This window comes from Daphnia pulex, chromosome 6 (genome assembly GCF_021134715.1).
Source record: "Daphnia pulex isolate KAP4 chromosome 6, ASM2113471v1".
Lineage (NCBI taxonomy): Eukaryota > Metazoa > Arthropoda > Branchiopoda > Diplostraca > Daphniidae > Daphnia > Daphnia pulex.
In genome coordinates, this window is record NC_060022.1 from 1,865,541 (window position 1) to 1,885,968 (window position 20,428).

General features: G+C 40.4%; 2 protein-coding genes and 3 long non-coding RNA genes across 25 annotated transcripts in view; 1 reads left to right on the forward strand and 4 right to left on the reverse strand.

The window, feature by feature from the left end:
• Positions 1-1,007: 1,007 nt before the first annotated feature.
• LOC124195664 lies at positions 1,008-2,963 on the reverse strand. 4 transcript variants are annotated; one of them, XR_006875351.1, is made up of 7 exons: positions 2,631-2,963; positions 2,554-2,571; positions 2,201-2,497; positions 1,987-2,141; positions 1,788-1,928; positions 1,424-1,567; positions 1,008-1,067 (listed from the first exon to the last, which is right to left on the reverse strand). It is a non-coding gene; the product is annotated as an uncharacterized LOC124195664 (long non-coding RNA). The 4 variants fall into 4 exon arrangements; XR_006875349.1 differs by having other exon boundaries at positions 2,201-2,245; positions 2,326-2,571; positions 2,631-2,962; XR_006875348.1 differs by having other exon boundaries at positions 2,201-2,571.
• A 107-nt stretch (positions 2,964-3,070) lies between these two features.
• On the forward strand, positions 3,071-5,504 carry LOC124196188. 6 transcript variants are annotated; one of them, XR_006875611.1, is made up of 7 exons: positions 3,071-3,441; positions 3,501-3,747; positions 3,873-4,088; positions 4,143-4,294; positions 4,369-4,447; positions 4,515-4,659; positions 5,017-5,076. It is a non-coding gene; the product is annotated as an uncharacterized LOC124196188 (long non-coding RNA). The 6 variants fall into 6 exon arrangements; XR_006875608.1 differs by lacking the exon at positions 4,369-4,447 and adding an exon at positions 3,806-3,872 and having other exon boundaries at positions 3,076-3,441; positions 3,934-4,088; positions 5,017-5,504; XR_006875610.1 differs by lacking the exon at positions 4,369-4,447 and adding an exon at positions 3,828-3,872 and having other exon boundaries at positions 3,077-3,441; positions 3,934-4,088; positions 5,017-5,504.
• Positions 5,505-6,356: 852 nt separating this feature from the next.
• LOC124196193 lies at positions 6,357-7,644 on the reverse strand. The gene is made up of 4 exons (XR_006875612.1): positions 7,354-7,644; positions 7,163-7,260; positions 6,775-6,892; positions 6,357-6,633 (listed from the first exon to the last, which is right to left on the reverse strand). It is a non-coding gene; the product is annotated as an uncharacterized LOC124196193 (long non-coding RNA).
• A 994-nt stretch (positions 7,645-8,638) lies between these two features.
• Positions 8,639-10,036, reverse strand: LOC124196192 (thymidylate synthase-like). Of its 2 annotated transcripts, none has more exons than XM_046591067.1 (6): positions 9,895-10,036; positions 9,697-9,829; positions 9,451-9,630; positions 9,316-9,391; positions 8,985-9,255; positions 8,639-8,890 (listed from the first exon to the last, which is right to left on the reverse strand). In XM_046591067.1, exons 1-6 carry the CDS (start codon positions 9,901-9,903, stop codon positions 8,681-8,683), a joined length of 879 nt encoding a protein of 292 aa, XP_046447023.1. In that variant the 5' UTR covers positions 9,904-10,036; the 3' UTR covers positions 8,639-8,680. The 2 variants fall into 2 exon arrangements, with proteins under 2 accessions (XP_046447023.1, XP_046447024.1); XM_046591068.1 differs by having other exon boundaries at positions 9,697-9,823; positions 9,895-10,007.
• A 108-nt stretch (positions 10,037-10,144) lies between these two features.
• The window catches only part of LOC124196189 (neurobeachin-like), a 34,798-nt gene continuing 24,514 nt past the window's right edge, over positions 10,145-20,428 (reverse strand). For 8 of the 12 annotated variants that reach the window (XM_046591054.1, XM_046591053.1, XM_046591062.1 and 5 more), the window contains 18 exons: positions 17,169-17,286; positions 16,938-17,040; positions 16,755-16,870; positions 14,249-14,361; positions 13,992-14,132; positions 13,755-13,874; positions 13,509-13,661; positions 13,362-13,434; positions 12,796-12,890; positions 12,638-12,727; positions 12,383-12,560; positions 12,222-12,302; positions 11,918-12,085; positions 11,748-11,843; positions 11,503-11,673; positions 11,230-11,426; positions 10,997-11,148; positions 10,145-10,905 (listed from right to left, as the gene is read on the reverse strand). In XM_046591054.1, the coding sequence (XP_046447010.1) occupies positions 10,815-10,905; positions 10,997-11,148; positions 11,230-11,426; positions 11,503-11,673; positions 11,748-11,843; positions 11,918-12,085; positions 12,222-12,302; positions 12,383-12,560; positions 12,638-12,727; positions 12,796-12,890; positions 13,362-13,434; positions 13,509-13,661; positions 13,755-13,874; positions 13,992-14,132; positions 14,249-14,361; positions 16,755-16,870; positions 16,938-17,040; positions 17,169-17,286 (2,256 nt within the window). In that variant the 3' untranslated portion in view covers positions 10,145-10,814. The remainder of the gene's footprint in view (positions 10,906-10,996; positions 11,149-11,229; positions 11,427-11,502; positions 11,674-11,747; positions 11,844-11,917; positions 12,086-12,221; positions 12,303-12,382; positions 12,561-12,637; positions 12,728-12,795; positions 12,891-13,361; positions 13,435-13,508; positions 13,662-13,754; positions 13,875-13,991; positions 14,133-14,248; positions 14,362-16,754; positions 16,871-16,937; positions 17,041-17,168; positions 17,287-20,428) is intronic. The other 4 variants (XM_046591058.1, XM_046591055.1, XM_046591064.1 and 1 more) reach the window with 1 other exon arrangement.

The following is a 20,428-nucleotide window of genomic DNA, read 5'->3' on the forward strand; positions in this document are numbered from 1 at the left end:
CTCTTCTTCTCGGTCCAGATAAATATCTCTGGGGGCCGTAGACATGTCCTATAACAGCATGTGCGAGTTAAACAATGCAACCCACTACCCAATGAAACAAAAAGCCATGATTTATTTTTTGCGCAAATCTGCGTTGGTCAAGTTACAAATTTTTCTTATTCAACAACTTCTGTCGAATTTTGCATCTAGTCTATTAGTGCAAATCGCGATTCCATGTGTTTGGTAGTTAAGAAAATGGTTGTTTAAAAAAGAAACAATGGGGTGTTCTGAAGCCAAAAAAACTCACCATTGTTTGTTTTTTAAACAACCATCTTCTTAACTACCAAACACATGGAATCGTGATTTGCACTAATAGACTAGATGCAAAATTCGACAGAAGTTGTTGATTAAGAAAAATTTGTAACTTGACTGACGCAGATTTCCGCAAAACTAAACCATCGCTTTATGTCTCATTGCCGCAGCGGTGGTGGCGGGTTGCGTTTAACTCGTACAGAAGAAAAACGTTTTGAACCGGACGCTCTGTTTATTGAATTTTTTGAATATTTTAAAAATAAAATAAAAATTGGCTCATATAACATATTTATTTTTATTTATTACAGATATTATATGGTTAAGGTTTAACATTGGTTTATAGGGTTATGGGTATAAATGTAAGGGTTGGTATGTGTATGTTTTCGGGGTTTGAAGGATTGGAAGGTTTATGTTTGTGGAGTTTGGAGATTGATTGGTAGGGATACATTTATAGGGTTATAGATTAACTGAATTTTTATCCAAACTTTAAATATCCTCCCTCCCCCCTCCACTTTCTTTTCCCAATCCCGGAAACATGTTTATTATTTGTTGACATAAACATCCCATATTTGTTTTTGTTGCTTCTGAACTTATAAACGGTAAACTGCAAGTCACGATGACAATTTAACAAAATAATGATGCAACTTCGGTAACACGACACCAGCACCAAGGAACACCCAATTGAACTTGATGTAGAAAGATCTTTCACCAGCATAGGCTGCAACAACGTGCCACATTGACATCGGACAGCAACTACGCGAACATAAACGCTAAACCTATAACCAAAATTAAATGAATTAATCTTCAGCATCAGTGGAAATGCTGTCAATGAAAAGACGAATAAATGTCACTTTGTTATTTACAAGAGTTAACCCAAATCATAAGTTTACCATTAAGAAAATTGTACATGTCAAATTCAACAGACTGGCTGACAAAATCCATGTGTGATTTAGACTGGAACCAAGAAGAAGGTGACGCTAAGACTTCAACTAGCTTTATAACAAAAATGATAGAGGTATAGCTAAACTATGCAATCTCTTAAGAATTATCATTATAAATGTTCCAAAGGAATCTACAGTTGGCACACTTTTCCAATGAGCCATACAATTAGAAAGTTGATTGAAATAATTACTTCGATTGTAGCTAAGTGTTTCTTCGTGTGATGAAACACACAACAGTACAGGTAGCAAGAGGAACACCCTTATCAGATGGCTGCTTCAAATCCATATTTACGTTGGGCAGCAACTGAAAGCTCAACTCCACCAGCACATTATTCCTATTTAAAAAAAAAATCATAAAGCAACAATTTCTCAAACAACAAAACATAAATGATTGAAGTTAACTTAAACTACAAAATCCTTCAGAATAAATGTTGCAAAGGAATGTACAGTTGCAAGCTTTTCCAAGGTTCAATTTCCACAACTGAAATAGGATGAAAAGATAGGCACTAACTAAATCTGTAGTCTCACAGTTAGAAAGTTGAACATTATATTTACCCGAAGTGTTCCGAAGTGTTTCTGACAAACGTGAAGCTGGTACAAGAAAAAGAGACATTTTGGCAAAATGTTCAGCTGCTCAGGCCACATGATCAGATTAAATTGCCATTTAGAAATTATAGGCTGTTACCAGATAAATACCTAAATTCACAGACAAATAATTAACACAGTCACATCCAAGAATCCAAAGAGCAATTACCATTATTACGAATAAAAATGTCAAGAAAGAAAAGTACGCCGTATTAAGAAGTATCCAATCCAACGATACGTTTTCAACATGCGGTTTCCAATCAGTGTTTTAGGAAATGGCGGAATTTCGTCTGGACTCTTGAGTAACGAAGACACTCGCGCCATCTAGCAGACATATTTAGCCACTTAGTGATATCCAACATATTCCTTTAGCAAATGATTACCTAATTGCGGAAAAATTGCCGAATAATTAATCCCTAATATGGCCCCTAAGGTGAATGAGTAGCAGTACTAGAGCAACCAAATTCTATTTCTTTTCCAGTTCTTCTACATTATCTACAACCTGTACCTGTGAATTTATATCAAATGTTGTAGTTAGCTCATATCTGTAAAGCATGTGCTGTGCTGGAACTCTGTGGCTGGAATGTTTTAAATTGTGGTGATGCAAAGTAGCAGTTCTTCCAGGACGCTGTTGGACAAAGTGACAACAGCTCCAAGACATCTTCAAGGATTCATTTCGTCTTTAGAAAAAAGAGTAGGCTACTGAGTATGCTGCTGACTGCAAACTCTTGATTACCTTGTGTGATGCACAGATCTATTTCAATAACATGTGTGGTTAGTTGTAGTCTGTGGTTGTATTGACTTAAACCATACCTGTTATAGTCTCCTGAAATGATAAATTGTTGATGTTTCTTCTTACATTGTTTTCTGGCTTTTGCCAGGACTAGAAGCTGTTTTTTTGCTGGTGAACTGACTGGTTCACTGGAATTTCAGATACTCATGTCAAAGTGTGTCGTAGTATGGCAGCTTCTTGTCGTAAAATTATTCATGAACTATTTCATCACCTTTCTATGCAAATCTTGCTTTACTGAAAGAAACACAGCACAACTTCTTGATCCCAAGCTCCCATTGCCCAAACATTAACCGCAAGGTTTTGTTTACTTTTACTTTGACATAAACGGATAAACCAACGGTTGAGCGGATCGGTCATCGGTGTAGCCATATCGTGTGGTGTTGCCACTTGCCAGTTTGTGCAATTAAAATATTCAAAAGAATCAAAACGCGCATTATTTTTTCGGCATTGGCAACACCACACGATATGGCTACCCGCTACTGATCCGCAGTAGGCTACCGCTCAACCGCTGGTTTATCCGTTGATGTCGTAAAGTAAACGTAAACTCGTAAACAAAACCTTGCGGTTAATGTTTGGGCAATGGGAGCTTGGGATGAAGAAGTTGTGCTGTGTTTCTTTCAGTAAAGCAAGATTTGCATAGAAAGGTGATGGAATAGTTCATGAATAATTTTACGACAAGAAGCTGCCATACTACGCCACACTTTGACATGAGTATCTGAAATTCCAGTGAACCAGTCAGTTCACCAGCAACAGCTTCTAGTCCTGGCAAAAAGTCAGAAAACAATGTAAGAAGAAACGACAACAATTTATCATTTCAGGAGACCACAACAGGTATGGTTCAAGTCAATACAACCACAGACTACAACTAACCACACATATTATTGAAATAGATCTATGGCTCTATGCATCAAACAGGGCAAACAAGAGTTTGCAGTCAGCATACTCAGTACTCTTTTTTCTAAAGACGAAATGAAATCCTTGAAAATGTCTTGGGGCTGTTGTCACTTTGTCCAACAGCGCCCTGGAAGAACTGCTACTTTGCATCACCACAATTTAAAACATTCCAGCCACAGAGTTCCAGCACAGCATATGCTTTACAGATATGAGCTAACTACAACATTTGATATGAATTCACAGGTACAAGTTGTAGATAATGTAGAAGAACTGGAAAAGAAATAGAAATTGGTTGCTCTAGTACTGCTACTCATTCACCTTAGGGGCCATATTAGGGATTAATTATTCGGCGATTTTTCCACAATTAGGTAATCATTTGCTAACGGAATATGCTGGATATCACTAAGTGGCTAAAATTATGTCTGCTAGATGGCGCGAGTGTCTTCGTTACTCAAGAGTCCAGACGAAATTCCGCCATTTCCTAAAACACTGATTGGAAACCGCATGTTGAAAACGTATCGTTGGATTGGATACTTCTTAATACGGCGTACTTTTCTTTCTTGACATTTTTATTCGTAATAATGGTAATTGCTTTGGATTCTTGGATGTGACTGTGTTAATTATTTGTGTGAATTTAGGTATTTATCTGGTAACAGCCTATAATTTCTACATGGCAATTACATCTGATCATGTGGCCTGAGCTGGGCCTGAGCAGCTGAACATTTTGCCAAAATGTCTCTTTTTCTTGTACCAGCATCACGTTTGTCAGAAACACTTCGGAACACTTCGGGTAAATATAATGTTCAACTTTCTAACTGTGAGACTACAGATTTAGTTAGTGCCTATCTTTTCATCCTATTTCAGTTGTGGAAATTGAACCTTGGAAAAGCTTGCAACTGTACATTCCTTTGCAACATTTATTCTGAAGGATTTTGTAGTTTAAGTTAACTTCAATCATTTATGTTTTGTTGTTTGAGAAATTGTTGCTTCATGAGTTTTTTTTTTTATAGGAATAACGTGCTGGTGGAGTTGAGCTTTCCGTTGCTGCCCAACATAAATATGGATTTGAAGCAGCCATCTGATAAAGGATGTTCCTCTTGCTACCTGTACTGTTGTGTGTTTCATCACACGAAGAAACACTTAGCTACAATTGAAGTAATTATTTCAATCAACTTTCTAATTGCATGGCTCATTGGAAAAGTGTGCCAACCGTAGATTCCTTTGGAACATTTATAATGATAATTCTTAAGAGATTGCATAGTTTAGCTATACTTCTATCATTTTTGTTATAAAGCTAGTTGAAGTCTTAGCTTCCCTTCTTCTTGGTTCCAGTCTAAATCACACATGGATTTTGTCAGCCAGTCTGTTGAATTTGACATGTACAATTTTCTTAATGGTAAACTTACGATTTGGGTTAACTCTTGTAAATAACATAAAGTGACATTTATTCGTCTTTTCATTGACAGCATTTCCATTGATGCTGAAGATTAATTCATTTAATTTTGGTTCTAGGTTTAGCGTTTATGTTCGCGTAGTGGCTGTCCGATGTGGCACGTTGTTGCAGCCTATGCTGGTGAAAGATCTTTCTACATCAAGTTCAATTGGCCGTTCCTTGGTGCTGGTGTCGTGTTACCGAAGGTGCATCATTATTTTGTTAAATTGTCATCGTGACTTGCAGTTTACCGTTTATAAGTTCAGAAGCAACAAAAACAAATATGGGATGTTTATGTCAACAAATAATAAACATGTTTCCGGGATTGGGAAAAGAAAGTGGAGGGGGGAGGGAGGATATTTAAAGTTTGGATAAAAATTCAGTTAATCTATAACCCTATAAATGTATCCCAAACAATCAAACTCCACAAACATAAACCTTCCAATCCTTCAAACCCCGAAAACATACACATACCAATCCTTACATTTAAACCCATAACCCTATAAACCAAATTTAAACCTTAACCATATAATATCTGTAATAAGTAAAAATAAAAATATTGCATGAACCAACTTTGTATTTTCTTTTTAAAATGTTCAAAAAATTCAATAATCAGAGCGTCCGGTTCAAAACGTTTTTCTTCTGTACGAGTTAAACGCAACCCGCCACCACCGCTGCGGCAATGAGACAAAAAGCGATGGTTTAGTTTTACGGAAATCTGCGTCAGTCAAGTTACAAATTTTTCTAACTCAACAACTTCTGTCGAATTTTGCATCTAGTCTATTAGTGCAAATCACGATTCCATGTGTTTGGTAGTTAAAAAGATGGTTGTTTAAAAAACAAACAATGGTGAGTTTTTTTGGCTTCAGAACATCCCATTGTTTGTTTTTTAAACAACCATTTTCTTAACTACCAAACACATGGAATCGCGATTTGCACTAATAGACTAGATGCAAAAATTCTACACGATTTGTTGAATTAGAAAAATTTGTAACTTGACTGACGGAGATTTGCGCAAATAATAAACCATGGCTTTTTGTTTCATTGGGTAGTGGGTTGCATTGTTTAACTCGCACATGCTGTTATAGGACATGTCTACGGCCCCCAGAGATATTTATCTGGACCGAGAAGAAGAGAGAAGTACGAGGCAAGTTTTACTGGGGAGATGTAGTCATACTAGGCTTCCGGGTTAGACTCATGACCCTCCAAAAGTTTTCATCGGATCATGCGCCTTCCAAGTCCCCGTTCGACCAGAGCCCTCCCCTCCTCCTGGTTTCACAGCGGGTGAGTGACCACCGGCGGGCGTTGGTTAGTGGTTAGTTAGGGAAACGGGGCCACAGAAAAGAAGGGAGCCCAGATATGCACTTGTCATTTAATCTAACGATTAAACAATTTATCAGTCTTGGATTGCAGCATTCTCTCGTTGTTTTCACCAGTGGATGAAGCCCATGACAAGTAGCGAAGGATTACCCTGTAAGCAGAATGAACATTTATTTGGATGGCAATAATATTCAAACAAGATTGTAGCGACAGAAAACAATACCTCAAATAAAGATGGCCCGCTTAAGAAAGTATAAAGGGAGATTCAAGGGTACCAGCCAACAGGTTAGCAAACAAGGAATCTTGTTGACTTTCTTGAAAGGACATGACTTCTCATAAAGTCTGCCATGCAAATTTAGAAACCTGAAGTTTAGAACCTATAAATAAAAAAAGAAAAATAAGTTACAATTTGTGTCATCAATGTGCTTGATGTCTATGATCTAAAAGAATAAACAATTTTCAGTATACACTCAAAAGCGTCTCTTAAACATTAGATAGATGTAAGAGGAGATCAATACTTCGAATACATTTCAGTGACATGTTCAGTGAACTTGCACATGAAACCACCAATGAGTTATCCAATCTTCTCTCGAGAAGATGAAATGAGAGATTGGTCTATGCTGGGCCGTTGGTGATCTAGCAAGTCCAAGACAAACAACATATAATTTTGACTCCTAATAAAAGACGAGAAGAATATATGTTTCAGCAATACATGAAATGGATAAAACTAGTGTTGGTTATTACCTGTATCATTTCAATGGCACATTCAGTAGAATACTATGATGGGCCGTTGGTGATCTAGCAAGTCCAAGACAAACAACATATAATTTTGACTCCTAATAAAAGACGAGAAGAATATATGTTTCAGCAATACATGAAATGGATAAAACTAGTGTTGGTTATTACCTGTATCATTTCAATGGCACATTCAGTAGAATACTATGATTTTGAACAAAATAGTTAACGGTTGGCTGCACACGGCCACGACCCTTTCACGTTTCCTCCTACAAGTTGATGAGAAACAATAAGGTTATCCAACATATACACGGAATAGAACACATCACCGACAAGTTAGAGACGAAATCACTCGAATTTACCTATGAACTCATTGGTAATTTTCGAAGAAAGGATAGCTTAACTTTTGACTGCTTTTGACAACAAACCGCCATTCCATAATTGACACAATCAACACGCCATCTATTTGACACGTCTCAAAACTCAGTATTTGCAGGTGGTCTTAAGATACACACAACACTTGAAAAAGTCATATTTGTTTGCTTAAACCTAGCCTTCAGTCCTTAGAACTGTACAGAAAACAATGCTCACTTGCTAGTTTTATGTAAATTTTCCGGAAGCATACCGGAAGTAAGCGATAGCGCCCTAACCATTGAGATGCCGACCAAATAAACCAAATATTCGTGATCTCCGTGAAATTTGGGGTCGATTAGGTATAATTTAAACGAAATCCAGAATTTGATCAAAATCGAGAATTTTCCTGAACTATAGTTCAGGAAAATTCTTGAAACCGGAAGTATGCGTACGTACAAAAAGAAACATGAACTTTACCACAAATTTGACGAGGATTACGAATATGTGGTTCTTTTGTTCGTCAGATAAATATTTACTGAACTACTGACTGAAATGAGAAAACCGGAAGTAGAAAAAAAGAACACATATAAAATCTAACAAGTGAGCTTTGTTGCTGAAACAGAAACCGTCAATTATCACTAAAAATTTCCATATAGTAGCAGCGAGAAACTTATCCAGAGATGAGCAAAGTAAACTTAATTAAATCAACTAAACTGAACGGAAAATGATCAAAGGCTGTGTCGTCTAGCGTCGGAAAAAATAAACGCTTAACAGTAACATAAAAAAAACAATGTCTGCTCTAGCTCGTTGACACTCAGTTGAAAGAACTAACAAACAAAGGCAAGTAACTTTGATACTCACGCAATATTTTCTCCAAGATACATGGTGACTTGCGACTTTTCTTCAGGTTCAGTTAATACTCCCTTAAACCACACTTTAACTGGGCTAACTTTAAATATGCCAGCAATACCCAACGACGAAGTTTGGTAATACTTAATCTGCTAAAACAAACATTAAAAAATGTTCACCTAATATTGCATCGAAACGTGAAAGACGGACCACTAAACAACAACTAATCAATGTGGGGAATGGCATCCATTGTTGTTGTTAAACTGCACTGGCACCTAGTGGGGGATTTCTGGAGCTTTCTTTCCTCCAATCCGAAGTGTTAAAAAAATCGGTTTGGAAATAATGTGCTAACGAATTTCAGCAACCTTAATAAATGCTCCTTAATCTTTAATAAAATTTCATTAAAGCTGAGTCACTGAATAAATCTTTACTTTTAACAATTAGTGAGTGGATTTATCTGATATATTTATCAAAAGATCACGAAATTTAAACAGCCATGTCCATGGGAATCTTCGGATGGGGATCATACCCCTCCAAAACAAAATCATCAGCTTTAAAATCGTCAATATCGCTTACTTTTCGAACGATTTTCAGGGTGGGAAAAGGACGTGGCTGTCGCTCTAGTTGCTTTTCTAGTGCACTGATGTGATTGTTGTAAACATGAGCATCTCCAAGTGTATGAATGAATTCACCCGGCTTCATAATAAAAATAATAAGAAAATTAAATTGTATTTAGAATACTAGGCTAATCCTACAAAATTAAGAGAGAAAAAAAATGTTCTTTTCTTACGTTTAATCCTGTGACATGAGCAATCATGCATGTCAACAAAGAATAACTAGCTATGTTGAAAGGGACACCCAAACCCATATCAGCAGATCTTTGATACATTTGACAAGACAGTTCGCCATTTGCTACGTAGAACTGAGCCAAACAATGGCACGGCGGCAATGCCATCAGTGGTAATGCCGAAGGATTCCAAGCTGTAAGGATCATGCGTCGATCATCAGGATTGGTGCGGATTGTGCTTATCAAATTTTTTAGTTGATCAACCCCTTGGCAACTTCATAAGTTCAAAACATGTTTTAAAATCTGGTATAATGAAGAATAGTCTAACTTTTACCTGTAATCACTGTGCATGTTATCATAGTTAGCTCCAAAATGTCTCCACTGAAATCCATAGATTGGACCCAAATCACCTAATAGCATAAGAATCCAGTTATCTTTGTTCTCACAATCTAAAAAATAAAGGCATTACCTTCTTCTCTGTCTTTCAGGCCTAGTGAATCAAGGAACTCTCGAGAACTATTTCCATCCCATATATGAATGTCTTTCTCCCTGAGTTCGTTAGCATTGGTTGAACCTCTAACAAACCAAAGAAGCTCCTCCATCAGTCCTCTCCAGAAAACACGTTTAGTTGTCAACAGTGGAAACCTCCCTTTTTCAAAAAGTATAAGAATATCAGTTAACTGTCCTTGTAAGTGAATGAAACTACTTTTTATACCACTTCGTAAACTGAATCGCATTTGTGCTCCAAAAATAGATCTCGTTCCGGTTCCTGTTCGATCCCCTTTGACATTTCCATTTTGTAGGAGATTCTTAATAAGATTCAAATACTGATGTTCTTCATGCTGTGCCTAAGTTGTGTAGTTATTATCGTCAAAAGTCAAAGGAATAAACTTGAAACCAACACTTTGCAAACCTCAGACATTTTCCATTGAATTAAGAACTGAGAAGTCAAAGAGAGAAAGTGAGAAACTCCCTCCACAAGTTTCAAGCAAAATTCAACCGCTGTTTGCTTCCGCAAATTGTAGCAGACTAAGTTTACTCAACATGGTTGCCAAATCATGTATATCAACGTGGCTGTTTTTCATTTCTAAATTTTCACAAATTTCATTTTGATTGGAATATTAGACAAAAACAAAAACCCCCAAAAAATCTTTCAAAATTACTGAAGTAAAAGAGCTAGTGTATTGCAAACCCCCACACAGAAACTTTTGGCGGAACACTAACATGGGAGAGAAGAAAATATATATAGGAAAAAGACAGGAAATTTCAGTAGCCAGTACAGTACACAGCACGAATAAAACGAGGACTGAATTCGCGTTTCTTCACTTTCTCTTCCTTTCCTTTGTATATAAGACAAAAAGGGATGGGATATTGGATTGGCCGGAGCGCACTGTGTGACTAGACATCTAAATCAAATAAAACAACTACTAAACCTGCTGAAATCACCCCAGGAAATTGATCTTGCATACGCGAAAACAAATTTAAAAAGAAAATTAAGAGAAAACTAGTTCTATATATGTACGGCTAGAGAAAGGACAAGTCAGTAGAAGCTACAACCTTCACGTGATGGGAGGGAATCGATTGATGTCTCGTCGGAATGTACGAGGGAGCGAGCGAGAGAGAGAAATAGAGAGACAGGGGGCAGAACGTTGGCCGGAAATCTTCCAAGACATAACCTCGTCGTCAAATTCGGGCAGAAACAAACACAATTTCAAAGCGCATCGACTTGGCATCCAAGGAAACCACGCAAGTGTTAGAGCGAGGCACATTAAATGAGCTCAACAACGGAATTCGCAAGCAAATGGCATCTCCCCCAACCCCAGTTTCTTCTTCTTAATAGCGTTGCTGATACTCGTGGTGCCATTTATTGAAATCCACGTTTAGAACGACGATCGATCCCGTCGCCAACCCTGCCAACAAGTACCTAAAAGAAAAAATCAATGGATTAGAATTTTAGCCAACTGAATGAATTTTGGAGCAGGAGCTTTTTTTTTGGTTTTGTTTTTCTTATTTACTTGTTATCGTGCGACAACGCCAAAGATCGGACGGGACTATCAAAGGCCGGATAGGCATAGAGTAGAGCTAGGGTGAAGAGTCGCCAGACCTCGACGATACCTCGCTCACCAGCCGTCACCAAGTACTCCCCGTCTCGAGTCAATACAACGCACTGCAAAGGCAAGATGAAGTACAAATTACAAGTAGATAATCAAACTACGAACATAAGATAATACTATAATAGGTTATTTACGTGGATATTATCAGAATGGTTGACATGTCGCATCGTTTTGCCGTTGACAGTGTATGTAACAATGTTGCCTTTCTGGTAATGGACAGCAGCCAAGGCCTCGCGCGACAGGACAATATTCTGCGGACTGCCGTAAGATTCACGGGGTTCCAGCGACCGCAGCAAGTCTCCAAAAGTCGTGTGAACCAAAACCAACCCACCTGCATTGGGAATCAAAATTTGTAAATTCAATTTTTAAAAACAGAAGCTGACAAAAAGATTTGATTTTAAACTGACCCTGACTGCCACTGACGACAAGACCCATTTCGGCTGACACTGCTACGCTGGTAATGGCAGACTCGTGGCCGGTAAGGGCCGCCCTGGGAGTTGGGCAATCGGCTGATTCGCCAACAATGGTTTGAGTCCGTGCGTTCCAGTGCCACAAAAGTACAGTGCAATCTTCCGAGCCTGTAAGATGGGACAAAATTCACGATAAGAAACTTGTACTTGTTTACATTTTCGTAAGAGATGTGGCATTTTACCAGAAGCAATGTAGCAGTCGGATGTGATGTTGCACTCAGAGCGGCTGAGGCACGTCACAATACCGAAATGGCCGTAGACGATTTGGGCGATTTTAGCTGTCAAAGCAAACGAGAGAATATTTTTACATGAGAGGAATCTCGATAACTTGCACATAACGTTATGAACATACCGGTGTCAGTAGTGAAAACTCGGAAGCTGTTGTCCCAAAATCCACAGGCCATTAAGAATCGGCTGTCAACTGTCGTAATGAAGCAGTTGGAACGCATCCGCACTTTTTGGCTAAAATTGTCTCCTAGATGGCGACGAGCCAAGAATCCACTCTGGCTAGTCACGGTAGCTATTTGATAAGAACCAGACAGATTCGTTAGACCAAGATAGATTTCATTCGAGTCAACAGAAAAAACAAAAACAAAAACAAAAACAAAAAAAACAAAAAAAAAAACAAAAAAACGACGAATCGGCAAATAACTTACATAGGACGGGATCCATAGAGAGGGGCAAATTGGCGAGGACGGCTTGGGCATTGTCAGCATAACCCGAATTGTTACCTGAAGCTGACCGAGAACATCAGTCAAGACAATTAGAAATAAATAGACAATTGCCAATTTATTATTCTCGGATTTGAATGACGTACCGGCGTAGGCTGGGTTCCACCTGTTGAGAGCGAATTGCAAATTGGCGTGGACGGAGACGACAGAGGGCAGAGGTAACTGGGGATAAGTGTTGGCAGACAGATGAACGACGGCCGCGTTTGACAGGAACTTCATCGACATGCAAACATCCTCCGTCACAGAGCTGAACATCAGCGGAGACTATAAAACAAAACAAATTAAGACGGAAATAGTTAAAAATCGGTCGAGTTGACAGTTGACATCGAATTATCATTTACCAAATGCATGGCTGAGCTGCGCGGCGGATGAGGCTCCATCAACAACTGCGACGGAGTTTGGCCAAAACTTCGAATTTGATTCTCAATGGCCTGATGTTAGAGGATTGAATGTAAAGATTAATGACTGCTGAATAGTAACAGAATTAAAATGAGCTGACCTCTCGCGTCACTGGATCGGCCACACTCTCCAGATCGACACTGCCTTCGTACGTCAGGTAATAGAAAACATTGGTTGCTCGCACTGCTTCTGGACCTAAAACAAAACAAACAAATTCAATTGTGAAAAAGAAACGTTATTTATTTTTCACCACTAGATGGCGCGGGAGACCAATTGGAAGAAAAACTTTTATTCCGACGGAAGGGAAACGGCACATAGACACAGACTTGTCGTCTTAATTGACCACGCGCCAAATATCCGGTCGGAAGAGGAAGAAAAATGGGAAAGTATGGGGGGGTGAGAGAGTTCGACTCGGCGACGGCGGATAAATCTGGCGGGCGTCGCGACGTGGGACTCGTCTCACGGGACGTCGAGACTCTCGAGAGATTAGGCGGCGACAGGCCCAAAATCGAAACCATATGCGCCTTCCCCTTCTCATAATAGTGCTACTAGTCTCTCAGTAGTAGTAGCAGTAGTAGAAGTACAGAGTAATACTCAAAAATAACAAACAAATCCTCCGTCCGCCCCAACCCACAAAAGGAAAACTGGAATTCATTCCCGACATACCTTTCTGTTTGTAACCAAAGATAAGATCGATCCATTGGTGCAATTGGCACGACACGATCTCCGATTCCAATGCCTGAAGAAAAAGGGAGGGAATTTGATTACTGTCAACTTGATTAAAGCGTCTCGTTTAAATCAATTAACGCGCACCATTCGATGAATGCGGATAAATTCCTCCGGACTGCTGGCCCAGCGAGGTAGAATCACGTCCGAAACGGTCACGTTATCCTCCGTCTGCCCCATTTGGTATTGATTGGCATTGACCAGCAACTCGGGCAGGTAAAACAGCTCGGGAATCAGCTCCTGCAATGCAGCCAACACGAGTGAGAAGAGATTAAAGATCAGAACAGGACAGAAAAGAAAAGAAAAGGACTTTGATCAAGTGTCATTCCATACTTTGACATCTGAAGTGTCTCGCTGGCAGTTGCGCCAAGCCAACGCCATGGAAGTGAACAACCGGTTGGGGTAGTCGAATTTACCACCTTGCAGGTTCAGAAACAGGGTCGTATAAGGCTCCTGGGAGAGACAGACAGAGAGAACGGAAATGGTATTGTTTTCAAGCTCAACATGTATAATTATTTTTTCATTTGGAAAAAGAAAAAGTAAAAAAGTAAAAAAAGGTCGCAAACTAACGAGTCGCAAGAGCCAATTCAGAGCGAAGGCGGACGTCGAGTAATGTGTGCCGTAGTGGAAGGGCGGGATGCTGTCGTGTTCCCAGTTGGCATGACGCTCTTCAAAGTATTGCTTCCGGCTCGGATTCAAAGCTCCAATGGGCTAGAAGCGTTTGCAGAGAGAAAAACAACAAGATAAAAATATGCCCACATATGGTTAGCGCAGACTTTATCAACCCACAAAAAAAGAAAGAAAAGCATTGCTCATATATTACATACCTTGGACAGGTCTCGATAGTTGCTGGGCAGGCTCAGATCCAGCTCGCTGGAATCGTAGTTGGTCAGAACCCAGGGAAAGACCGGATACTGGCTCAAATCGTTATAGGTCCGTCCTACACAAACCCAAACAAAAAAATACAAACAAAATAATAAAATGTTTCCACATCAAAAACCGTTTTCTTAGACAACAAGAAGGCGGGGGAGGAGGAGGAGGAGGTGGGTGGGAGTTGTACTGTGCGTACACCAAGTCCCCCCCATTCATTTAGGCGGAGTCGCTCTTTGAGGTTGAATGAATAATAATCAAACAAAACGTTTTGGGATGTGTTGACTTGCACCTGGGCGGTGGAGGTTGGAGCTAAAAAGCGTCCCCCCCCCCTTTCGGGGGGAGGCCTAGTATATCCCCCCGTGATGGTACTACATGATCCTCATGTTTGGTTTCCTCTTAAAGAGAAAAGGGAATTTCTCCGACAGACTCATGATGGATGAGTGCGTCTTCTTCTTCGACAGTCATTTCGATGAATGAGCAACAAGTCAAACATATTACATCCCGCATAGCACAGCGCTGCCTAGTCTCACTGTGGGCCACACGCAACTTTCGCCTAGACAATCCAGTGCGAGGGAGCCCGTCCTTGCGAGTTGGCCTATTTGCTCTTTTGTTGAGAAAAAAAAAAGAAAATTAAAAAAACACCTTTTCTTTCTTTCTTTCATCTTGGATGAGAAAAGAAGAGCTCGCAATTGCTCAACATTGTATAAACATCCGTGTACAGAGAAACGGGCCCACCGCAGCGCTGGATCGAGTCGAGTTTGACTATTGTAGTACTACCACAGCGGGGATGATGGATTGTCTATGGCGAGGCGCTGCATGTTAGAAATACGAAGGGATAAGAGCAACAAGGGAGAGATCGATGGCATTTGCCTCTGTTAACGGATTGACATGATGGACTGGTGATTTGATCAGAAGAGGTACCCCCACTGCACCATCCCGAAGGGCGTCGACATTAACATAAGGAAATTGAATGTTGGATAAACACGCAGTCGGGAGTTTCGTCTGTGTGTTTAAAACACGCGCGCGCCCTGGTTCTCTTCCACCGGCCAAGGTAGAAGAAGGGAGAAACATAATAAATAATTGATTCTCATCAACATAAAAAGAACCCCAAAAATCTTTCTTAATAAAGTAGCGGCTTTCAAATTCTTATCGCTTCCCGCTCTTTTCATTTTTCTTGAAAGAAGAATTTTCTCTTCCGGGATGATGGATGAAATATAAAGCGGGTACAATTTTTCTTTTTTTCTCGTACTGGCGTCTTTCTTAAACGGATGTCGCTTGATTCAATCCAGTTGTCGTAGGGGCAACTGACTTTTTGTTTTTGTTTTTTTTTAAATAGGGGGAAAAAATAAAACCCCACGGAAGAGATGGCGCCGTCTGACAGAGTCGCGAGGGAGAAAGAAAAAAGCTAAGAAACAAACATTTTTTTTAACGTCTTCTTCCGCATCCATCCATCCTTTTGAAAAAGAAGCTGAGAGCAGCAACTGTTCGGTTGCACGAAAAAGACCCGCAGCTTCGACTCCAAAGAGAAACAACCCCCTCCCAACACAAAAGATGAATGGCTGTTGAGATATTGTCCACGTTTTTGTGTGTGTGTTTGTGGTGTTGTGTGGCGCAACAAAACGTCGAAATGACGAAGAACCTTCTGGTCATCTGGAAAATGTCCCCACCACCGCCACCACCACGACACTTGCGCCGAAGAGCAGCAGTTCGGCCGGGTCATTTTTATCGTGAGAAACACAAAGTTCAACTCATCTTTTCGCTCTCGTCGTCGTCTGTCGTTAAAAATCTTTAACGTTACGTTCGAATCTATATCCATATCGTTTCGAAATGCAAAGAAAGAAACTCCAAAAATAAAAGCCGGTTATTTTGTTTGTCGTTTTCGTGCGCCTTTTTTGTTTGTTTGTTTGTCTTTTTTTATTTTAGAAAAAAAGGGCAGACAGTTGGTCGCGTCTTCTCTTCTTGCGCGTGAATGTTCCGCCTATTCAGAGCTGGATGGATATTGGTGCGGACAGTGTCGGGCGAGTTGTCTGATTGGAGGCGACGTCTCCAAGACACCGTAAAGTTTCTCTCTCTTGCGGCTTCTCGTTGCCAGCCCCAAAGTCAGTCGACGGCTAAAAATACGAGATCCACACACACACAAACACACACAACATGTCGCCCCTTCTCTTATATATATATATTTTCTTTTTTTTTTTCTCTTCTACTCCCCAAAAGAAAAACTCTCTTAAATGTCTTTCTTGTTTTATTTTATCTCCCGTTTCGGGAGAGACATGGAAAGATTCCGACCTCGCAGCCGGGCGGAATTAAAAAAAGAAGAAAAAAAAAAGCCCCCCCCAACAGATTTTCTTTTCTTTACGTAAGTTGACAAGGGGCAAGCGCTTATAAAACGCACACACAACTGGGCAATCCAAACTATTTCTTTTGTGTGTTGCTTGTTTCTTATTGATTTATTTTTCTTACCTGCGATGGTGTTGAGAAACATGAGATACTCAAAGTTGGAGATCTCCCGGCGCTGCCATTTCTGCGTCATGTTGGACGAGCGCATCAGCTGACGGGAGGACATCATCGATGCTCGCCTGGAAAAAAAACATCATTCCATAAAATTGTAACCCAAACATTTGAATTTGGCGGGCGAATTTTTACCGTGATTGCGGGATGCCGTATTTGACGCCAACGCCGACGGGCGGCAGTACCTTGATGATCCTTTTGACGGTGGCTTGGTCGGGGAAGGCGAACAGGATCGAGGCTATATAACGCGTGAACGATAAGAAACGATAAAAATAAATTTTTTCAAAATTTTATTTTCATTTTTTTTTCTGTTGTAGAAAAAAAAAAGCTATCGGAGGAAGATGGATGACAGGTCGGAAGACTTACTGCGGCTGGCTAAAAAGATCTCGATGGCCACGTTCTGTAGCAGATAACGGCGGGTGAAGATGGCTCGTATCTCCGTGAAATACCATTTTCCATGAAGATTATCGCAGTACTTTAATACCTAAAAAAGAAGAAAAGAAAAAGAAAAAAAAAAAAAAACAGATGACACACAATGTCGTCATTCCTTTTCTTCTATTCTTCTCGTTTGTCTTTCTCTCTTTTGGTGATGTGTAGGGTGAGTTAGAGGGTAATCGAAAACCGAAATCTTTTCTACTTCCTTAGGCAGAAAAGAAAAAAAGAAACATCAACTCTTGTGAACTGGAGAAAAGTAAAAAAAAAAAAAAGAAACCTTAAAACGAAAATCCAAAGAGACAACTTAAGACTTTTTCCTTTTTTTTTTCTCCATCGTAGGGGACGACAGAGAAATAAGAAAAATAATAATAACAAAAAAACACACGCCAAAGAGAGAGAGAGTGGGAGTCTATAAGGAGACACACGATTGTCACCACCCACTTCACTATTACTCTATATTTTTTTCTGCTTTCCTCTCTTTAGAAGAGGGATTCTACAAATCCGTTGAAAAGATAACACAGAAAGAATGCAACGCGCACGCATTACACACAAAAGCCAGAGACTCTTCTTCTTCTTCTCTAGCTCTGACACACACGAGATCGAATTACCTCATGTACTACTGCTGCTGCCGCTGCTGTTACAGTTTCCCCCCTTCTTTCTTTCTTTTGCTTCTTTCCAACCCAAAATGGACCTGATTACTTTGCGCTCCCTCCTTATTGCGTTGGTTAAAGCTCGGAAGAGGAGGAGGACAAGCCCAAAAAGACAGCCGGCCCTATGGATATAGTAGCCTACCACCGGGCTCTGCAGTCTACAGCAGTTGCTCTATACTTCATTTCCCTATTCGACGTTTTTCGTTTCATCCTTGAAATGATATTTCACGAAAATGAGATCGACTCGTCTTATTTAAAAGCGCAATTGCAAAGAAAAAGTGACAGTAAGCAGAGATTTTATCCGCCGTTCTAACAAAAATTCGAGTGTGTCATCAAAATTGTTCTCGGATGGCACAGTCGATAATACCATCCTCCTCTTCCTCATCAGCAGATCCTGTTTAATGATGATCCGACGGCGACAGCCAACGACGGCGACCTAACGGATTATTAGAGGATCTTCTCGGGTGTCTACAACGTCACGTGTGTTCAGCAGTTTGCCAAGTGATTACACGAGCCGAGCCGAAATACTCGGAGGAGCCAGGCGGCTCGACGTCGTGTGTGTGTGTGTAATGATAGGGTTGTTAAAAAAATATCAAAAGCCAAATGGAATAGTAGGCCACGCCTTAATGGAATGGAGAGAGTGAGAGAGGGATGGGAAGTGTGTGCGCGTCTTTTATGAATAACAGGGAAAATTCTATTGGGGGGAGGGAAAAAAGATCCGCACGTGCCAAGTGCATCAAAGGACTCGAAGGATCGAGATGTGCGCAAGCAAACGCTAATGAGACCCTCGAGATTGAGTGTGAGCCAACTCCAATGTAATCCCGCCAGTGATTAACTGGGAATTAACTCAAGAAAAGGCGATTTCTTTCTTTTTTTTCTTCTATCCCCGCGATTGGCCTGAAATTTGAAAACCATCAAACGCGGAATGAATATAGCGCCATATCTATTACGCACCCACCACAGGCCTATTATATCGAAATTCGTGGTCGGCTTACACATCTCATTATCACCCTTCCGTATTCTCAAACATGTCCGGAAGAGAATCCGGACTGTAGTCGGAAGATACGAGTCGTCAATGTGTAAACACCGGCGGATGAATTTTAAAGTGATGAACTTAAATCATTTAGGCACGCAATATTTAAGTAGAAAACGAAAATGTCCGTCAGAATGGCGGCCATTTTGACACCGGGCATCAAATAGAAGGAAACGGGCGTCCAAGGAAAATTAAAAAAAAAAAAATGTTCCCAGGAAAAGTGAACAGATGACTTCCTTTCTAGAAATCTACTGCAGTACATGCACTTGTGTTGCGTACACAAAGTTTCCGTGTTCAAAAGAAAATGGCGGCCGAGAAGAGACAACATGATGGAACAAACTTTTGAATAATCGCCCCCAGAAACTTTTTTTTTCCTCTTGTGTTTTACATATTATGATAACTCTAGCGTCTTATTTTTTTTTATTTTCTCTTTTCTTCGTTGCCGATTGGATAATGACCGAGCGGGCGACGTTGTTGCATGGCAAGCGCGGCGCCGTGTTGAACTGCGTGAAACGTTGGCTGGTGGTGCATCGCGGCTCGATGCATCAAGTGAGTTGATGTCAGCCACATCCCCCAATCCTCGCCGGCCTCCACGAAAAATAAAATATAAAATAAAGCCTCACCTTGGTAAGACTGGCCGGGCTTATGTTAGTACCCGCTTGCCACGGTATCGTACTAGACTTTGATGGATTCAATCAAATTTCCAACAACAACAGGAAAAGCCGAAAATTGAAAATAAGGAATTCTTTTCGAGCTTAGAAAAAGAGAGAAAAAAGGAGAAAAACTCGTGTCGAATCGATCAGAAAACATTGCACCCAAAGAATATTTCCGATCCAATGTTTCTCTCATCTCTGATTTACACACATTGTACAATGCGCAAGTTGTAAACATTGATTGCCCATCCACCCACTCTGTCCCACCTCCTTGCCTTTATTTTCTCGATGGGTTGTTCTGTTTGGTGTAATCATTCCAATGGCTTCATCATCTAGCTGGTATATACTACACCAGTGCGTCTCTACCTACACACCAAACTCCTGCGAGTACTTTTGAAACAACTATTTACTGCAGCACAACCCGCTGATGCGTGTAGAATCGAGACTGGGGTGAGCTGGAAAAGAGGCAGATGGGGCCGGCCGGCCCACCAGCAATGCCCTGATAGATCAAAGGAGGAGGAGAGGGGAGAGGGAGGGAGTCACATAGACAAGCACACAACAAAGTCTATACAGTAGACTACAGTCACTACACACAACAACATTTTCACCAAATGTTTGAATAATCAGCGAGAGAGTGTTTTTCGGTTGATGGCGGAGGGGAGAGGCTGGATCGGTCGGTCAAGTGTGCGCCTCTGCCTCTCTCTTTCTCTCATGTACACTTGTACGCATCGGCAGTATTATATAGTAGTGACACTAATGGGAGATGTATGACACACGATAAAACCTGCTCTCCACCTCTACTCCCCCCCCCCCTCACTATAATAGCTGGTGTATCTCTCTCTAGCTCTCTTTTGT

What these genes read in the sequence shown, in the direction of transcription:
- LOC124196192 (XM_046591067.1), bottom strand. An exon ending in GCGATTCAGTTTACGAAGTG is followed by an intron (nt 9,631 to 9,696) that starts GTATAAAAAGTA and finishes TTTTTGAAAAAG; the next exon opens with GGAGGTTTCCACTGTTGACA. An exon ending in CCTGAAAGACAGAGAAGAAG is followed by an intron (nt 9,392 to 9,450) that starts GTAATGCCTTTA and finishes TTATGCTATTAG; the next exon opens with GTGATTTGGGTCCAATCTAT.